Source organism: Globicephala melas, chromosome 2, assembly GCF_963455315.2.
Source record: "Globicephala melas chromosome 2, mGloMel1.2, whole genome shotgun sequence".
Classification (NCBI taxonomy): Eukaryota; Metazoa; Chordata; class Mammalia; order Artiodactyla; family Delphinidae; genus Globicephala; species Globicephala melas.
In genome coordinates this window covers 46,651,469-46,671,231 of record NC_083315.2, presented here as the reverse complement: position 1 = coordinate 46,671,231, position 19,763 = coordinate 46,651,469, and the positions used below count along the sequence as shown (strand labels likewise).

At 50.3% G+C, this 19,763-nt stretch overlaps 1 protein-coding gene and 1 long non-coding RNA gene across 4 annotated transcripts in view; one reads left to right on the top strand and one right to left on the bottom strand.

Moving 5' to 3' along the window:
• Positions 1-1,416: 1,416 nt before the first annotated feature.
• NR2F2 (nuclear receptor subfamily 2 group F member 2) lies at positions 1,417-15,822 on the bottom strand. 3 transcript variants are annotated; one of them, XM_030873168.3, is made up of 3 exons: positions 15,360-15,822; positions 6,970-7,497; positions 1,417-4,232 (listed from the first exon to the last, which is right to left on the bottom strand). In XM_030873168.3, the coding sequence occupies exons 1-3, from the start codon at positions 15,400-15,402 to the stop codon at positions 3,958-3,960; spliced, it is 846 nt and encodes a 281-aa protein (XP_030729028.1). In that variant the 5' UTR covers positions 15,403-15,822; the 3' UTR covers positions 1,417-3,957. The 3 variants fall into 3 exon arrangements, with proteins under 3 accessions (XP_030729028.1, XP_030729026.1, XP_030729027.1); XM_030873166.3 differs by lacking the exon at positions 15,360-15,822 and adding an exon at positions 9,073-9,884; XM_030873167.3 differs by lacking the exon at positions 15,360-15,822 and adding an exon at positions 7,658-7,776.
• The window catches only part of LOC132596829 (uncharacterized), a 27,720-nt gene continuing 22,394 nt past the window's right edge, over positions 14,438-19,763 (top strand). The window contains exon 1 of the long non-coding RNA XR_009562885.2: positions 14,438-14,769. This is a non-coding gene — a long non-coding RNA (uncharacterized lncRNA). The remainder of the gene's footprint in view (positions 14,770-19,763) is intronic.

The window sequence follows — 19,763 nt, the reverse complement described above, 5'->3', positions numbered from 1 at the left end:
ATTTAAGATCACGGTTGAGGATACAGACTTTTTCTCATTTGGTTCTTGTTGGGAGGGGAGGCCTGAAATAAACTCTCCGGATTATAAGGGGGAGGGGGCGAACAGAGAAGGGGATACTGTGTCACCAATATGTTCCCTAGTAATTCTGCTGCTTTAATTACAGAATAATCGAGGACTGCACTCACTCGCCAGAGAGTTTAAAAGAGGGTTTTCTGCCTGCAGATGGAATGGCCTTTAGCCGCCCCCCCCCTTTTTTTTCTTTTTGGTAACCAATGTGTTTTCTATTACCCGGCCCTGCCGTGCCTGGCAGCCCGGCGCTCGCGGTGCAATGGGAGACGCCATGTTGGCTCAGCTCATAGGACCAAGTCAAAAGCGAGCTTCGAGGCAGAGTTTCACACGCTCGAGCTCCCCCTGACCGCCCCCCGCCCGTCGCCGCTTAATGCACATCCCAGGAGTGCAGCTCCGCGCGCCCGGCACCCCGGACTTTCCGGGGGCGCGGGCGGAATTCCGCCGCACGTAAGTGGGGGGCGGGGGCTGGGGGGGCAGGCACTTCTCAGCAGCTGCTGCCAACTCCAGGCTCCCGTCCCCGCAGCCGGCCGGATGCTAACCCAGCGGTCTCCGCGGAACCAGCCCCGGACGTCGCCCGCTAACTTTGAGCCCCAGTCCCTGGCGGCCCAGAGAGAACTCTTGGTGAAAGGCCGAGGCAGGACGACCGCGAGCCGAGCGAACAGGCTAGAATTCACCGTCCCCCACCCCAGCTTAGTCTTCCCCCCAGGTTTGTTTGAAAGTGTCGAGAAGCAGCGACCGACCCTCTCCCTCTCTCTCTCTCTCTCTCTCCCCCTCTCCCTCCTCAGACTATTGTTGCATCTCGCCTCTAACTGGGTTCTCTCACTCCCCCGAGCACCAACAGGAGGAGGGGGAGCGGGGTTGGGAAAAGAAATAAAGCGAGCTCAGATCAGATGGAGGAAAAAAAAAAAAAACCAGCAAGGAAAAAGAGACACTTAAAGGGAAAGAGTCGCCATGTTTAGCAGCTTTTTAAAAGATCTCGTCAATTTCACACAGAACGCACTCGCTGGGTCCCAGCCCTCGTCTTTTGTCCAATTCAGTCGCAGCAAAGATCTTTTGTTCTAACTCAGCGTGAAAAGAAAAACTTTCTTTAAATGCAATAAACTTAAACCAAACTCAAGACTCTAAACAGATCCTCCTCCGGCCACTCTAAACATATACAAGGGGTTTTGTTTTAACCGTTTGAAAAATTTTGGGTCCTGTTTTTCTGCCTCGCAGACCCCAAGCTCACTGCTGAAACTTAGAGAGAGTGAGAGAGAGATTTCCAACGTCTAGAACACATGCTTAAAGCATAATAAAACAGGGACTGTCTTTTGCTTTGAAAATCATAAATTATAATTTAATGCCAATAATAATTTACAACAAATGGCTGTTTACAATAAACTAACACAAAACAAACAAGGAAAAGGGCCTGTGTTTTACTTATTAGAGAAACTTCACACACTCACATGGATAGCACTTGCAAGAGGAGAAAAAAAACAACAACCTACAAAACCTCGATCTAGAGGTCAGCGATGTTCTGCCATAAGAACATACTTATATTTATGTATGTATATATCTACAGAAAGAAGCTGAGGGTCAGATGGAGAACTCCGCTCAAATGCACAAATCAGACAGATTTTTCTGGTCTACATGTATTGACTGGAACTGAGTATCAAAGTTTAATACACTTTACAAAATGATCCCTTTTCTTTCACATCCCCTTACCCACCACCCCCTTTTAAAATCAAACCACGGCACGGGATAGTGGTGGGGCTGCTGCAAAGCCTCAATAGGAACAAAAATTGCAAAAGCTCCCACACACCGAGCTTCCTCCGAACCAGGAAAAGAGAAAGAGGAAAAGACTCCAAAACAAGATACTTCCAAATCCGCACACCCTGTAAAGTTTCCTTCTTTCTTTCTCTTCCTTTTCTTAATTTGGCTTTTAAGGACAAAGGATCCCAAGAGCAGTACAGGCTGCATCTACACAATCTGAAATGTCAAAATGTCGACGTGTTTTTATGTACAGAACTCCAATGGAAAAGATTCCCTTGACCTGTGGTCATGCTCTCACAGAATGAACGTACGGGGGGAGGGGGGAGGAAGGCCAACTGCAAGTTATCATATATACATTAAAAATAAACCCTTCAGCCGCTCTAAGCTATACCACTGAATTTGAAATCCTCTCAACAACCACACTAGATGAGAACCACAGAATATTTTTAAAAATCACACCTACTTAAGGAAAAACTCATTGCAAACAACTGCCTTCTATTTACAAGGCTGTGATAGCCTGCTTGAACGGTCTTCTGCGTAACTGTCAGAAATGTACAAAACAGTATTTTTTTCCTGATCATAAAATAGATACTGATCTCAAGATTTCTAATACTTTTCACAATACCTTCCCTAAGCAGGCACTTAAGTGTGACAAATATAAGGGCCTTTTTTTTTCCTGGAAAATCCATTTTTAATTAAAAGAAGGATTAGGTGAATAGGGGTGGTTTACTATATCAGTATGGCACTTCCTAAACCATAGATAAACCATTAACTTCAGCTCCCCCCACACACACACCCAAATTAAACAGGCAAATACACTAGTCTACCTTTGAACAAACTGGCTGAGGGGAGTAAACAAATAGAGCCCCCGGCCCAGCTCAGTGAGAGCTCACAGGGGCTTCTCGAAGGAAAGACAGTGAGTGGGGACAGCCAAACAGGTTTCAGATATCAAATAATATTTTAATTTCTGAATACTTTCAATTTTCCTTGGAATATAACACACAAAGACTCGACCAAACAGTTCAGTTATTATAACTTTTACAGTATACAGAAATGTTGCACTTAAAAAAAAACCTTCAGTTTTTTTAAAACACAAACTGTAAACTCTAAGATACTGAATCAATCACGTTACCTATAAGTGCCAACAGTGTTATTTTGTCATGCTGATTTCAATGGTATTTTTTAAAAAGGGAAAATATCAACAATTATAATACAAAGGGTTTGCAAATATACAAACAGATATAGGATTTTCATAACAATTCAAGAAGTAAGCGGGACCCAATTCAAATTACAAAAGTTCACTTTTTATTCAAAACCTCAGCATGTGTCTTGGACACATTCCTTGGCTGCCAATAAATTCCACAGTTCATTCTCTTTCTTAAAATATTTTTTAAAAGCTAGGTTTGTCATGGTATCTTTTTTTGGGGGGGTGGGGAGGGTAGGGGAAGTTAAGTGTTGTATGTGGTTCCTCCAGTTCTCAAATTAGAGTGCTCAACTTCACCTAAAATTTTTGGTCACCACTTGTAAGTGCGTTTCCATCATCTTTGAGTTGCCTTTTAAAGTTTTATGTCTTCCTATGATATTTTCATGGACTGAGTTTTAATTCTTGCAGAACATATATTTTAAGGATACACAGTTTTTAAGAAGCCAAGATTATATCAAAACTTATTATAGAACCACAGAATAAACTGGTTTGGAACCAGAAAAGTACAAAAAAGAACAGCTAGAGGTACATAGACACAGGACAATTAATAATTTGGAAAAAAAAAGACTTACTTTCTCCATTCTGCTAATTTTTCTCCCAATCTCCTTAAATGCACTTTTAGCAATATTTTTCCAAAATTTACCAAAAAAAGAAAAAGACTAATTTCCTTTTTATACAAAAATGATAAGTAGCAAGTTGTTCTGAACGACACAGGAGTTTGTTTTTTTTAATGCATTCTGTAAAAGTTCATTTGACAGTCTTTTTTTTTTTGGAAATTCACAGTCCATTAAATTCTTCCCCTCTCTTCTTTTAGCAAACTTGTAACATCCTTTTATATCCTTTCTTAATAGAAGGAATTTAAGCAAACAAACCAGTCTTTTGCCTTTTCTTTCTCTCTGTTTCACTCCCCCTTCTTATCTTGATTTATTTATTTATTGAATTGCCATATACGGCCAGTTAAAACTGCTGCCGGACAGTAACATATCCCGGATGAGGGTTTCGATGGGGGTTTTACCTACCAAACGGACGAAAAACAATTGCTCTATGACTGAGGAGGAGACCGTGCGGAGGGAAGGGAGACGAAGCAAAAGCTTTCCGAATCGCGTTGGTTGGTTGGGGTACTGGCTCCTAACGTATTCTTCCAAAGCACACTGGGACTTTTCCTGCAAGCTTTCCACATGGGCTACATCAGAGAGACCACAGGCATCTGAAAGAAAGTTTAAAAAAAGAAGAAGAAGACGACGAAGAATTCAGTCATCAGATTAAGAGGTCTGAAATGGGTCACATGAGGTGTGTGTACAGTGCTCTGTCAAACTGCCCCAACCGGAGTTGGAGCAAATGCCTACATACTGAAAACTGGGATGGAGGGGGTTGGGGGGGTGGGGACCGCAAGAGATGGTCCTGGGGTATTTGCTTTAAAATAAAAACACAGCTCAATGCGTTGCAGGCTTTCCCTGTCCGAGTCCTCAGGCTTGGTCACTGGGAGGCCCAAGCGAAGTGCATTGGGTAAATCTGGCCCAGGTCAGTAAACAGACAGACAAACAGATGAAACCAAAACTGCCAGTGCTCTGCCCCCTCCTCCTCTGTAAATAATAGTTTGGCTTATAATTATACAGTGTGTGGGGGGGCAACAACCTGGCCCAGCCCTGGGTAATGGCGCCCACGACCCAGCCTCAGATTCTCCCCAAAGAGGGCGACTCATTTTTCTCCAGTCTTTGAAACTGATTTAAGTGGCCCTTTAAAACTGATCTTGTCAGTTTAGCCTATTGAAGGGCAGCCATGCAAACTGTGATCTCTCTGTTCATTTGAGCTGTTTCTTTTCCCTCCTTTTCTTCTCTCTCCCTTTTTCTCCTACTACCAGCCCCCCCTTATTTATTTATTTTTTTTTACACCCAGGTCCCTGCAAGAAGAGACCCCTCCCCGTTATCTTCAGGAAAACACTTTTCTTTTTCGGATACGTGAAAATACAATAAGTGCCTTTGAAATGAGAGGCTTCTCAGTGAAGGCAGTGCAGGTTGTGACCTGACCTTTGGGGGCTCCCCAGGCAAGACGAGGGCTAACACATGCATACTGTGAATTCTTAAAGCAGATATTCAAAAAGAGCTGCCACCACGTCCACCCCAAGAAACAGAACACACATACAATCTCCTCATGTGTGGATCTAGGACTTTGCATGTATACAGAATGCATTGGTGTCTGTGATCAGGAATTAAAAGATCTGTTTGCATAGGACTCCTTCTTACAGCGGACTGTCTCAGAATCAGATAACAGGAACCTTTATCTCTTTGTGAGGTGGTTTGCATTCTCCACACAGGCCTCTACATTTTGCAAATAGTAATAAATTAAACTGTTACGACAGTATCAGACATTTCTTTCCTTGGAAGACCAAGGGTAAGTCTAAGAGCTAACAAGGATATCAAGAAATGAACTACCACCCAGATGGTCTGGGAACTTGGGCTGGGTTAGGGTTTTGGGAAGGGGTGAAGGTGGCTATAGGCTAGGGGAAGATCCTGCCTGTACCTCTGCATCAGGCAAATGTTCTAGTTATGACAGGTCCCCCGAGAAAAATAATCCAGATCCAAGCCTCTGCATACAGCTCTTCCTTGCCCAGACACTGTCCTTTAATCGATTACCTAAGGACTTTCAAAGGCAGAATTTGGGGTGGCAGTGGAGGCGGTGGATTTTATGTGAAGAGCAGCAATATGTAAAAGACAGTGGGTTAAGGACTCAGAACCTGCAATAGATTCAGCTAATGACTTGGGCCCCCAGAATTCCTTGGAACAGTAAGGAAGAGACTGTGGATCTTTTTGTCTGCCACAGGAATTCCACAGCTCTCCTCGTGTCCTGATTACAAGCTGCAAAACCTGCAGTGGGTGACTAGGTTCCAAGCCCTACCCAGGTCCAGATGTTTGTTATCCTGAACTGGGAACCCCTTCCCCTCTCAGCCGTGACAAAGGGATCAGCTGACAACTTAGAACAGGAATGTGGAAGGGGTGATTTCCACCCACCTGGGCTCTGCTGAACTCAGCCTGGAGGCAGCCAAAAGGCTCAGGTGTGGCCCAAAGTGGTAAGCCAGACACCTTCAACAATCGTTTGGCCTCAAGAGTTAATTAATATTAGGTCTATTACTCACACAGGTTAAACTACCTGCAAACTAATTAGATTTCATAATGCAGTCAATGATGGTTTTATATCTCAAGCAATACTCATACCCAGCCCAAGTTGGCATACACTTTGGGTTATTTGAAAATTGCCTTAACTGTTTGCCTGGGCAGGGGAAGCGAGAGGCCAGAGTCTTCAACCCCCTACAGGCATTCTGAAGAGTTATGATGGCCCCTTTCTTCCTCTTGCCCCTTTCTGACAGCTCTTTCCCCTCTCCTGGCAGTCTGCATTGTTTTAATAAAAATATGATTTTGAAAATTGCTGCCCTCAGGTTGGATGTGCCTGGAGCTCCAACTCCTACTGAATTAGCAGGCAAACTTTTCCCCTGCAGGGGCAAACTTTCCCCTGCAGGGATGATACCAAGACTGCTCCAGTGCCTAGGGGCATCTTCTAGAGGTTCAGCCAGGGTGACAGAGACAGCCATGGGGTAGAGGAGATTCCACAGGCTCAGCTGGCCCAGAGGGCCTGAGCTAAGGGAAGGAGCAGAAGCATGCATCCTAGTCTGGTGGGAGGGGAACAGGCCTGAGAGGCTTCCCCATGGCCTATTTTGAGAGTCTGTGTCTGAAGCATCCTTCTTGCAACCCAGCCTTCCTCTCCTCTCCCCTCTCCCCAGGACAGGCCTGGTGGGGCCCCAACAGCTATGCAAAGTTCCCATTCCAAGTTGCACAGACAGTTTGGCTTTTTAAGGGGGAGGCTGGGCTAGTTCTGGGGGCTCCGAAGAGTTTAGGCCCTAACTCTGAGCTAGGAGCGCATGGGCATGAGAGGGCAGGGCTCCTTCCTACCTGAGGTGAACAGGACTATGGCCTTGAGGCAGCTGTACTCGGCGGAGTCGACGTGCAGCGCTTTGAGCTTCTCCACTTGCTCTTGGAAGATCCGTATGTGGTCCATAAAGGCGACCACCCGGTCGGCGGACATGGGCGAGGCGTGTAGGCCGGCGGCGGCCAGTAGCGGGGCGACGTGGAGGGGCATGGAGCACTGTGCCGCGTTCAGCACGAACAGCTCGCTCCAGGTGAGGCGAAGCAGGGCCACCTGGTCGGTGATCTGCAGGTCAGGGAAGAAGGGGATGTTCCGGGCCCACTCGACGGCGCTGAAGAGCATCCGCGCGGCCAGTTCGCAAATGTTCTCGATGCCCATGATGTTGTTGGGCTGCATGCACTGGCTGCCGAAGCGCGACGTGGGATAGGGTTCGGCGCGCAGCAGCAGAGAAATATATCCGGACAGGTACGAGTGGCAGTTGAGGGGGTCCCCGTTGGTCAGCGCAAACTGCCCGTGGGTCGGCTGGGTGGGCGGCATCCTGCCCCTCTGCACCGCTGCAGGGAGGAAAGGAGACACTCCGCAGTTAATGACCAGCTTCGTTCCCCTGCTCCCCCGTCAGGGTTTGCCCCAGCCCGACCCCCACCTGACCCAGACCCCGCGGGGCGCAGGAACAGGCAGGCCTGCCCCTCTCACCAGCGCGCTAGGGCCACAGACCTGGGAGTCGCCGGGAGCCCGGCTGCACTCCTCTCAAATCACCACCCAGGCAAGCTCTGGCGGCCAGGGCGGCACACTGGCCTCGGAGGCCCACTCCGGGCTGGGCGGCCGAGGACCCAGAATTGGCCGCTTTGCCTCGCGGTCCCCGGCACGATGGGAGGGATGGAGCATTCTGGGGGCATCTTTCTTCCTTACTGCTAAACGGCTGATATTTTTTATTGATTGGAGGAGAGGGAGCGGGAGGGGCGAGGCTGGGGGGAGGGTGAGACGCTTTTGCAAAAGACATCAAGCTGCACCCCGGACGGCCTGTGGCCACCCCGGAACCGCTTTCCCCCAACCCCGCAACCCCAGCCCCGCGGGCCACCCCCGGTGAGAGACAAGCTGAGAACCGAGGTCTGGCGGCATCCTAATCGGTGTGCTCGGAGGAAGAGAGACGGAGGGAGAGGGCGGAGAGACAGGCCGGCCGAGGCGAGAGGAAGCCGGGGAGAGGCGGGGAGCGGGCGGCCGGCGCAGCCCGGGGAGAGCCGGGGAGGGCCGGGGAAAGCCGGCCAGGCTCGGGCACGAGCTGTTATCTGACGCCGGACGGGGAGAGTCGCTCTCGCAGAAACACAAAGAAACCGCGGCGTTCGCTCGCCCCAACCCGGAGCCCGCGCCCGGCGCAGAGCGCGCCATTGGCCGAGCACGGCTTGCGGCGCTCGGCGAATTTCATATCACAAAGACCCAACTCGCTCAGAGCGAAAGCAGCCGCCCAGGGCCCCTCGCCCACCCTTCCCCTAACTCCCTATCGCGCTCTCCTCCTTTCAAAAGTGAAAGGAAAAAAGAAAACAGAGTTTTTTTTTTTTTTTCAGCCGAATGTTAATCCACTGAGGGTCACATGAGTGCTGCCCGGGCGGCAGCGTTAATACGGCGAAGTGCGTAAAATTGCCATTTGTAATTTGAACCTCCTGTACAAAAGTACAATCTCAGGTTGTTGGGGTTTTTTTTTGGTTTTTTTTTTTTGAGCGGGTGGGGGCTGGGGAGAGGGGTGGGGAGGAGGGACATGTGTTGAACATGCAGGAAAAACAAGGAGAGAGAAAAAAACTAAGAGGAAAGAGAAGTAAACCAGGCTTTAAAACAACAACAACAAACAACACCCCATCACTTGCAGAAAGGCGAACTCGAATGAACTGGCAGTCAATGCAAAGAAAATTAAAAGAGCCCGAAGAGAGAGTAGAAGAGGAAATCAGTCGGCCAAAGCATGCGGATTTGGGGATCTGGGTTCCAATGCAGAACTTGCTTCTAGTATAAAACCCCTTTCAGCTGCAATACGAAGAGAAGAGCTTGGGGCTTCCGTGTCCTTACCCAGAGCAGGCTAGCCAAACGCACCCAGGGCCCCGGGACCCCAGGCGAGGGGGGTAGAAATGAGAGGCCAATACCTTCCCGTCTCATGCCCACTTTGAGGCACTTTTTGAGGCGGCAGTACTGGCACTGGTTGCGGTGGTGCTGGTCGATGGGACAGTTCCGGTTGGCGCGGCACGTGTAGCTCAGGTTCCTCCGCACGCTGCGCTTGAAGAAGCTCTTGCAGCCCTCGCACGTGAACTGGCCGTAGTGCTTGCCGCTCGACTTGTCCCCGCACACCACGCACTCGATGTGCTGCTGCTGCTGCTGCTTGTCACCTCCCGGACCGCCAGGGCCGCCCTGGCCGCCGGCCGCCGTCTGGGCCGGCGTGCTGGCCGGGCCCCCTTGGCCGGGCGTCTGTGGCGTGTGCGGGGCGCCGGGCGGCGGGCCGGGCACAGGCGGCGCCTGCGAGGCCTGGCTGCCCTGAGAGCCGGGCACCTCGTCCTGGGGGTCGCGCCACGTGCTGACTACCATTGCCATATCTATGGGGGCCGCGTCCGGACTTCCTGCTCCCCTGGCTGCTGGCGGCGGCGGCTCCCGGGTCTCGGGCTCCGGCGCGCCGCCTTTTGTGTGTGCAAGGGTGCGAGAGGGCGCCCCGGGTGGCTCGGGGTCTGGTTGGTTGAGGTTGGTTAGTTTTTCCTTTTTTGTTTCTGCTTTGCAAAGTTTTGTCGATTGCTTGTCTGGCCCGGTGTGTTTGTTTTGTTTGTTTCTCTCGGCTCAGCTTTGTTGCTTTCGGGGGCTTTCCGCCAGGAGGGGAGGGGATGGGGCCGGGGGAGAGCAAGTGGGAGCAGAACGTGGAGAGAGAGGGAGGGGAGGGAGAGCTGCAAGTCGATTGTCTGGCTTCAAGACAGAAGTAAGAGGCAAAAAAAAAAAAAAAAAAAAAAATCTCTCCAAAGATCTCCCTCGCTCTCACTCTCTCCCTCCCTCTCTCGTTCACTCTCTCGCTCTCAGAGCTGGTGTGCAGCCGAGGAGTTGGAGGAGGAGGAGGAAGAGGAGGAGGAGGAGGAGGTGGAGGAGGAGAGGCGACTGTCCGGGGGCCAAGTCCAGGGCAGCCCACAGTCAGCCATTCAGGAAAGCCATCGAAATCAGGAGGACTAGGAGAGCAGAGGCGCCGGTCTCGGGCGCACCCAGAGAGCCAGGCAGGCCGGGGCGGAGGCCGGCGGCCCACGGAGTGGCCGGAGCGCTGCCCGGGTCCGGGGGAATCAGCATGAAAGTGGTCCGCGTCGGGCGCTGCGCGGCGTCGTCCTGGCGCTGGGCCGCCGCCGCCGCCTGCCACAGGCGCCCGGCGCGCGCCTCGCTTGCTCCGGCCGCCGCCGCCCGCTTTCGCCGGATAGAGGCCGCTCGCCGCTCCCTGCGGGCCGCCTGGGCCGCCGCCGCCGCTGGAGCCGCCGCCGCCGCCGCCGAAGCCGCCGGGTCGGGCCCGGAGCCGCCGAGTCTAGCGCCGCCGCCGCCGCTGAAGCCGCTGCTGCCGCCGCCGGAGCCGCTGCTGCTGCTGCTGCCGCCGCCGCCGCCTCACACACATAGGGAAAGAGTCAACTCGCCGGCGGCGGGGGAGAAATGATAAAAGAGAGAGAGGAGGGCAGATCACCACCTAGAAGCACATCCTTCGTGCGCAGAGGGGGGAGGAAAAGACGGAGAGAAAGAATGAAAGAGGGGAAAAAAGGCAGCACGGCACCCGGAGAAAGAAGACAACTCGGGGAGAGGAGGAGGAGGAGAAGAAAACACACGCGCGCGCACGCACACACACACCGCGGAGAGAAAAGAACAGAGAATCAAAGTGATCAAATATGCTAAAAAGGGGGGCGCGGGAGGGAATGCGATTTATAGGCGCCGGGGCTGGCAGAAGTGGCTTCTCCGCGATCAGCTCACTGAGCTCTCTATATAGTGAACTTTGACACGACTGCTGCAACTTAGCGCACGTTGCCATGGCGACGGCGCGCCTTATAAGGCAGCAGCCGGGGTTGGCCTGGCCAGGCGCGCGCGCACCGCCCCCTCGCAGTCATTGGCCGGAGCGCGGCGGCCCCGCCATGGCGGCCGCGGGCTCAGCCCGGTCCTAGCGCGAGCAGTGTCGCGGCCCTGGCGCGGGGGGCGAAGGGGGGCGGGGAGGGGGCGGCTGTGCCGCCGCCACTGCCAAGCGGGGGATGGGCCCACACTGGCCCTGGGCGCGCGGCCACGGCTCTGTCCGCACCCCGCACCCGAGGTTTCCGCTCCAGAGGGGAGAGGACCGCGGCGCGCACACACAACGCCTCTTAAAGGCTCCGCGAGAGGCTTTGGGTGGAATCGAGGACTTCGACTCTCGCAACTTGGCGATGCCACCAAATCCGTTGTTCGCGCACCACCCGGGACTCCCAGCGCATCTTTATGACCACAGTACCAGAGAAAGAGAAAAGTTCCCCGGTTTCTTTGCAGAGGGGTAGTGGGTGAGGATGGGAAGGTGCCTCGAGCCGAGCTTGCAGGCATTTTCCAAACGAAACATTTGGTCAAATCCGGGTGATGGTAGACCCTTCCCTTAGTCTACTCTGATCACTTGCTTGGTTTGGTGGCTATTTTTTTTCTTCCATCCTTCCTTCCTTCCTTTCTTCCTTTCTTTCTTTCTTTTTCTTTCTTTCTTTCTTTTTCTTTCTTTTCTTCCTTCCTTCCTTTCTTTCTTTTCTTCCTTCCTTCCTTCCTTTCTTTCTTTCTCTCTCTCTCTTTCGTTTTTTTAGAGAAAAGGAGCCGTCAGTGGCTGTGTTTTCCTTGTAGGGTTAACATTTCACAGGAATGTGGCCTGACATTTTAATTGCTCAAATAAAGCATCTCGGATGCTGAGAAGCAGAAATAGACTTCATCTCATTGTCATGATGCAATTAAAATCAATTTTCTTCAACTTTATCCTCTCTCGTTAGTTTCAGCTAACTCCCAAGCCCACGTCCTGCCACACACCCAGTCGTGGTGAGAGGTGAAAAGACCTTTCTGCCCGCTGATGGACAAGCGGAGGCAGCCTCCCAGCGTCCCCTGTGCATACCCTCTGTACACATATGTAAGCGCACATATATCAGATGCGCATTTGTCAATGTACACAGACAAAGGCTTCAGCGACTATGCTTCTAGGTAATAGAACAGTTGAGTACGACTTCATTGTTCCTCAAGTTCCTTTTAAGCATTCATACAGTCATTAAAACACACCCAGAGATTCTGCCCCAAATTGGGAATAATAACAAGTACAACTCACAGGAATCACGCACAAGCCATATTCTTCCTCAGGAGATTCACTGCAATGAGAACAACTTCATCTCCTGTGCCATTCTGCTCAATGTGCTAAAATCATCAAGCCAGTTATGTCTCTGGATTCCAGGGCTTTTGGTTTTAAACATCAAACATCTAGAATTGTCCCTCAGAACACACTGTATTCCAAATCAGTAACCTGTCTGTTGGATTTTGACCAGTTAGTGGATTATGATTATTCAAAATTTATAGAACAAAACTGTGACTCCATCATACACTCTTTGCACCAAGAAAAAACTGTAGACTGGTAATGCAACCAGGTTTATGAACAAGATATTTTACACAAAACATGTTGAGCTTCAGGAAACATGAACACAAAGAGTAAATTAATGACCATAGGAAAGCATCCTTGATAGTTTAAAAAATCGGAGTGATGAAGGATTAAAAAATAATAAACCATACATATAACTGACATGTATAGATTGCACTTTGCACTCAATACCCTTTACACACATGGGGAGAATACGAGGTAGGAACTAAATGAAGATGTAGGCAGATAGGCACTAGTTTATAGGGAAGGAAAGATTCTCCTTATGCTTCATTCTTGAAACCTCCTTAGCCCTCACCCTTCCTCCGCTGAAATCACATATTTCACTAAGGCTGCAGGTGCTGGGATTATTTGGAAGTTGTTAAAAAAAAAAAAAAAAGAACTATAGTGGACACTGAGCTATCATAAACCTGGTGTGTAATGAGATTGCCATAGAGCAAAGCCAGGCAGAAAATTTCAGGTTGATTAGAGACACAATATAACTTTCTCCTAAAGAGGACGAGAAGGATGGAAAAGAAATCATTTCGGAGAAGGCTGTGCTTTTTTTTTTTTTTTTACTCTTTTTCTTTTCAACCTCTATGATTTGAGGAATTTCCTAATGCTACAAATGTCAGTAGATTAGGGGCAAACTCAGCAGAGATGTGGTAGGGCTGGGGTTGAGATAGAAAATCTAATGGGCATCCCCATCTCAATTTAATAGAAGATATAACTGATTATAAGGAAATCCTAAACTCGCCTCTTGGGTGCAGACACTTCCATGGCAAGATCACCTTTTACAAACATGCAGTCGGAAATTTTTGAGGAAGAAGAGCTTCTCCAGGACACTTTGAGATTTTTGGTATTTGAAGTACGCTCTGATGGCTTCAGATTTAAAATGAAGGATTTCCCAACCATCTCCTACAGCTCTGGATCCTGATAGGCATACAACCACAGGGCTGCCAATAAGTCAGAGGTGTTTTACTCTGTATTTTAGGACTCATTCAGTTATGGGGGTGCTATTAAAAAGCCAAAAAACAAAAACAACAAAAAAATGACCATTTCAATTGTAGTTAATTTATTGTATAGAAGAAGAGAGAAGACTGCAGACTGAGAAGAAAAACAGGGAGAAAATATTTTAAAATGTCTTCTTCTGAGATGCTCATATTCCTTGATTAAAACAGCTCTAAGGCTAAAAGATAAATATCAATATGTTGTTACTGTTTTTTTTTTTTTTAAGAAAATCCAGCCCAGTCTTTTATTGTAGATGTAAATTTATTTTAATGAGAAGAATGGCAAGCTTTAATTTGGCCGGAGAAAGTTGAAAAAACATTTGTTTTACTGTAGGGGGAAAAAAAGCCACCCAGGAATATGATTTTCTTCCAGAAAGTGGCTGTAATTCTCCACAAATTAAATCATAATATGAATACAGACCTCAGCAAATGTCGAGATTAACTCTGAACTCAGTAGAAACCAGTTCTGTCCACCAGGATTCATTGAATTCCTCCTTCCCCTCAATCTAGTCCGTGTGTGTTTTTCTCTTCCACCACACTGGAGCTCCATGAATAGAGAAAGGGGCTTCCATTGTGTCTCTCTGAACTTCCAAGTCAATGCAATTTTTAACCACTGGCTTGTGGTACTTTGAAAATCACCAGGGGCTGTCAGAGTTGGGTCCTCTGAAAAATTTACAGTGCTAAATCAGAGCATATGCTGGGAGGGAAAAAATTGCTTAAGATTGGAGCAAGTACAGTATCTGTCTGCCCCCTAGTGTAAGAGTCCTCGCTGCCTAAAACGCAACTTTAAAAGAAAAGAGCTCTTAAAGGGAAACGACTTTGAGCTCACGTAGGCATAGCAGAATGAAACTTCTGTACATTTTAATCTGAATAATTCTTCAGGGTTTAAAATTAATTGGCTCTGGCTTGGTTGGACCGGACTCCGATCTCGCCACCTCTGCGTTTCCTGAGTCACTGCCGGAGAGGTGATGATTTTTTTTTTTTTTTTTTTTCTGAACTGGGTTTATGCGCGTCCCCCTCACCCCCTCCTCTCTTTTTTCTTTCTCTGTCTCTGTCGTCTCTCTCGCTGGCTTTTTAAAAATGAGGAACCGTTCCTTGAACGTTCTGGACAGAGCACAGAATTGCTTAAGTCAGCCCGACACGGTTGTAATAGACAGCAAAAAGGTAAACGTTTGCCTGAAATCCGCACGCCAGCTCCACTACCCCGCCCGATGGTGAGTACCCTTCTCGTTGCGATTCTCCTAGCTTAACCGAGCGCTCTGCTCCCCGAGCCGCGGGCGAGGGCGCCGGGCAGAGCTTTTCTCCCTCCCTGCCTGGCTGGATGTCAGTTGCACAAGGTTGCAAAATACAGCGCAGAGGCAGATCGAACAGTAAATTCTGACGCTTAGTGCGAGCCTAGCAGCTCCTTTGCTAGAAAACCGAGTCGTCTATTGCTTGGAAAAACACGCTTATAGGACTGGTTTTTAGTTTGCTCTAGCGAAGGAAATGAGTTTGAGGAGATGGGAGGCACCGCAGTCTTTACGCTTCGGTTTAATCATATTTTGGCAGCTTCGCAATTGTATTTTCCCCTTCTCCCCGCCCCCCACCACCTCTCCTACCGCACACATGTAATAAAATATGGCAAGGCATTGAATTGACTGTCCCCCCTTCCCCGAACACCTTAAACCACAGTCCTAGGCATTTCATACACGTTAGCAATCCGATTTTTTGAAAATCCCCAAGTCATCCCCAACCCCACACAGCACAAGGAGGAAAGTGAGAAAGGAGAGAGAGAGAGAAAAAAAAATACTGTAAGTAAACATACCAAAACCATATTTGCCTTGTTCAAGGTCCCAAACCGCTTGCATCTTCCTTCTAAACTGGAATAACTCTCCTTTAGTTTGGCGGGTGAAATAAATGCTTTGTTGGCCCCCTGAAAAGATGTGTCTTTGATAATTAAAGAGAATCTCCTCCTCGGTGTTTATCTAAGCGATTGTGCAAACTGATAAAAAGTAGGCACTAGCCTGCAGGGAAAAAGAGGAAAGGTGAAGGGAGAGATCTTCCACCTCAGGGAAGTGCTTCCCCATGTATTAGGCGCTCTCAGCCTTGGAAAGCCCTGCACAGTAACTTTAGAGAGACGAGGTTTCAGGGAGCTTTGTACATAGCTGCTGAGGAATGCAAGCCTCGCCTTTAAGAAAAAAAACCCCAAACCGTAGGTAGGAGATGTCTGGAGTGATCCTTGTCTCTCATCTCATTCCTTAGAAGGAAGAGTGCGTTGTTACACCTTGTTTGGGGCTGGAAAGACGAGACTTTAAAAACACCCGTCCAATTGAAAAAAATCTCCCAACTTAATGAGTTTAGTCGGAGGCTGGAGCTAACGGCTCAGCCTCAGCAGAAAACCGCCAACAACTATAGGCGATATTGCAGAGCAAAGACGACCCAAGGCACAGCCAAATTCCACTGTTTGGGGTCGAGAGGGATGGAGGCTAATCCTAAAGCAAGTTGGAAAAAAACAGAGGTGGGAGAGGAGGGGAAAAAAGCAGCAGCCTCGCAGACTGGCAGACAGGCTCCCCTCACCCTAGATCAAAGATAGAACTTGAAACAGGAGGGCAACATCTTTCCTAGGAATCCGTTGAAATCCTCATTTTCTACTTTTAACTCACCCCCCCCCCAAGTGATTTTTCCTTCTCCCCTGCAGATTCATGTCCCCCCTTCCCAGTTCCCCTTCTAGAACTTTCCTGAAGAGGAAACCTATTTCTTTGGGGGGAGGGGTTTCCCCACTTTCTGTCTTCAGATAATGCATGCTTAATTCACCCCCTCTCTACATCCACCTCCCAAAATGAATAAAGGAAGCAGGAATACAGTAACTAGCAAAATTTGAGAATAAACTATGCTTCCCCTCGCAGTTTAATACCGTTTTAACTAATGGAATTTTTTTGTTTTGTTTTAAGAGAAGAATAATGGGGAAACACGGATCTTTTATTTTAGGAAACTGTTATGGTAAGATGTATGTCAGACTTGACAAATGGAACTAACCCTCTTCGGCTGCTTCTTGTCCTTGTCTTAAACAGGAATTAAGTTAAACACAGTGCTGAATGTTAATTACATGTTTACTGGCTAATGAAAATTACAAATAGTTTTGCCACCTCAAACAATGATGAAAACTCTGAAGACACTGTAATTATATACTTTGAGGGAAATAACTCAGAATATTGATCATAAGAAGTGTAAATCTTTTTTTAACTATTCATTAATACCATAAATATGGGCTACAGAAGTTTTTCCTTGTGGTTTGTCTCATCAGTTATACGAGTGGATGGATGGTGAGGCTTCTCTGGGGAGGTGATGAACTCATTCTCTTATAGAAGGAGGCCACTTGTGTAACTGGGGATGCCCCCCTCCCTTTCACCCCCGCCCCCTTTAACCCCAGCAGAAGGTCGAGGGATAGTTGAACAGGGGGGCCGGGCTCAGGGCAGGTGAAGGTGATCACAGCCCAGCCTGTTTCCTCCCCTCCCCTCGTCCTCCTCTCTCCTCCTCTCCCTCCTCCCTTTCCTGCCAGGTCTGATCGATGACTGCCTTCCCCAGCCAGGGCGCCTGTCGGATAACCTGGTGTTTGGGTTCCTAATGGAGGACAACTCACCGCTACCTAGCGATGCAGCCCTGACAACCCAAGTTCCCTGCTTTAGAGGTGGCTAGGGCAGTTCATTGCAAAAGAAGAAGAAAAAAAAAGTTGAGTGAGGTATTACTGGGTAAGGTGGCTCAGGCGGCTGAACCAGAACTGGTTTCCCTGGGTTTGGGAGTAGAGAAATATTTTGCTGTTTCGTTTTAACTCTGGCCTGGGTTGTAGCTTTGCACTCTGCAGTGTGGCAGCCACTTCGATCTTGGGGGTCAAAGGTGAGGGCTGCACTAACCCTAAAAGCCTGGTCCGGCCTGGCCAGAAGGCCGAGCCCGCAGAGGAGTGGGGGCTTGTCAGCCACGCCGCCTGACGCTTTGGAGAGGGTGCCAGTGAAACCCGCATGGGGGGGGGCACAGAACCGAGAGCGGGTTTTAAGTGCAATATTGAAGGTTTTTAAAAAGTGCCCTAGGCTTGTGGGACTGGAGTCCTCTTTTTCCCTGAGAATTCCCAAGGCTCTGGTCTTTGTCTTAGAAGGAATGGAGTTTCTGAATGGTGTGAAAGGGACAGAGAGGGTCGCTTCAAATCGATTTTACTTGTCCTTTCTGTCTTTTCGGATCAACGCCCTTCAATGGGCACAGAGGTGCTCTTTCAACCAAAAACTTGTGCTACATTTTCTGCCTGTATTGGTGCTAAATACAATAAGCACTGGGCAGATTTTTTTCTTTGCTTTCCAAAGCAAGAAAGCACCCTAATTAAATTGTTTTATATGGACAGTCAAGACGGACCAATTAAGTATGCATTAGTATAAAGATATAGTCTGCAGATAAAGTGGTTTAGAAAATCACGTGTGCGACAAAGGAGAGGGTGCTAGCGCTGGGGAGGGGTGCGTGAACCAGCGATGTGGCTCACCTCCCTCCCTGGACCCGGGGGGAATTGCAGAAGCCTCGGCCTCAGGTGAGAGGGGATCAGGGCCGCTAACAGGTGGGCAACAGTGTTGGAGTTTTTCAGGCCCGTGCCCCCGACTGCAGAGCGGTGGAGCCCAGGGGGTTAGTATCTTTCACATCTTCCTCCTCTGACAAGGCAGCGGCCCGAGGTGGTGGGTCTGTAGGAGGGGGCGAGAGCGTGTCATGCCTTACTCCAGGTCGGCCCATTGCCTGGTGTCTAGATTCAGGGCGCGGCCCTGAAATAAGGAAGGAGTGTGCGCCTCGGGGAGGCCAGTGGGGATGAGGACACTCTCACTGCCGCGGCCGCAACCCTCTGGCAGCCAAGATCAGGGTAGGAGGCCCCCTTCCAACTCCTCCAAGCTAAGCGCTTTTTCCGCTTCTAAGGAAACGGGAGCGTCTCTGCGAGGAAAGTAAAGTTCCCGCCCGACGCCATCCGGCCCGAGGGGCGTCGAGGACCAGCCACAGAAGTGGGGAAAAGACTGAGGGTCGGAGAAAAGGTAGCGAGGACAGTGGCTCCCCGTCCGGGCCACCGCAGCTCTCGGCTTCTCCACAACCCCTCCACCCTCTGAGATGTGGGCGGGCAGAGTGCATTTCGCCCCGAAGGCGACGACTCCCAGGGCAGGGGACTGGGCCTCCCCGCGTCAAGGCGTAGGCTTGTGCTAGGTGGTCCCCGGGCCTCGGGGGCGCGAGCGCAGCGCGCTGCCGCAGGAAGGGCGCGCAGGGCGCACTGGGCGCCCTTGGTTGGGGTGAGGAGGGGGGAGTAGGGCGAGAATTAGAGCCTGGGGAGGCAGCTGAATGTCAAAAGTGAAAAGGTTGAAAAGCCAATTTTCCCGGCGCGCTTTCGCCCCCCTTTGCTGGTTGCAGAGGCCGTAAATCAGCGGCCAGCGGCGAGGGCGGGAGGAGCCCCCTCGGCGGGCTCGGCGCGGCCCCGCCCTGACCGTGCGCACCTCCCGGTGGGCCCCGAATCGATCAGAAGCCTAGCTGAGGATGTCACCGCACTAAATATTTACTGATCACACACAAATAGCCGGGGCTCGAACGATTTTCCTCAGTGAGGAGAGCGCAGAGAGAAGGGTAAATCATTTTATTAGTGTGGATAAAGCCCAGAGCACACTCCGGGCTGGAGTGTTTTAAGATGTGTCTTCAACTGGATGAAAAGAGTTAGGGAAATCGATACGGAGTGATTAGAAGCCCCCGGGGTGACGAAGGGGGCCGGGGCTTTCAGGGATTTGGCGAGGCTGAGAGGGGGGAGCGAGCCTCGAGGGGGGCGACCCGACCACCGCCAGAGAGCATCCGGGGGCAAGCCTGTGTCCCTCCCTCCTCGACGGGAGACGCGAGGGCGCAGCCAGCGGCAGGGAGTCCGCCGCATCCCGGCGCGGCTGGGCTGGCGCTGGGTGAGAGCTGCGCGGGCCGCCGCGGGGCAGAGCGCTTGGGCGCCACGGGGCTCTACGTCGCGAGTGCCAGTGGTCAGGTGGCCACGGAAGGGGATCGCAGGCCCGGCGTGGAGATGCTGGCAGGTTCCCGCACAGCGCGGGCTCTCCAGGCAGCTTCCCGGAGTAACGACGTGGCCCAAACGGGTTGCATTTTCCCCCGGCGCGCCACGCAGCATCCCCGAACTTTCTCCCGGATGCACCTCTGCCCCCTCGTCTCCCCTAGTGTTCCAGAGAGG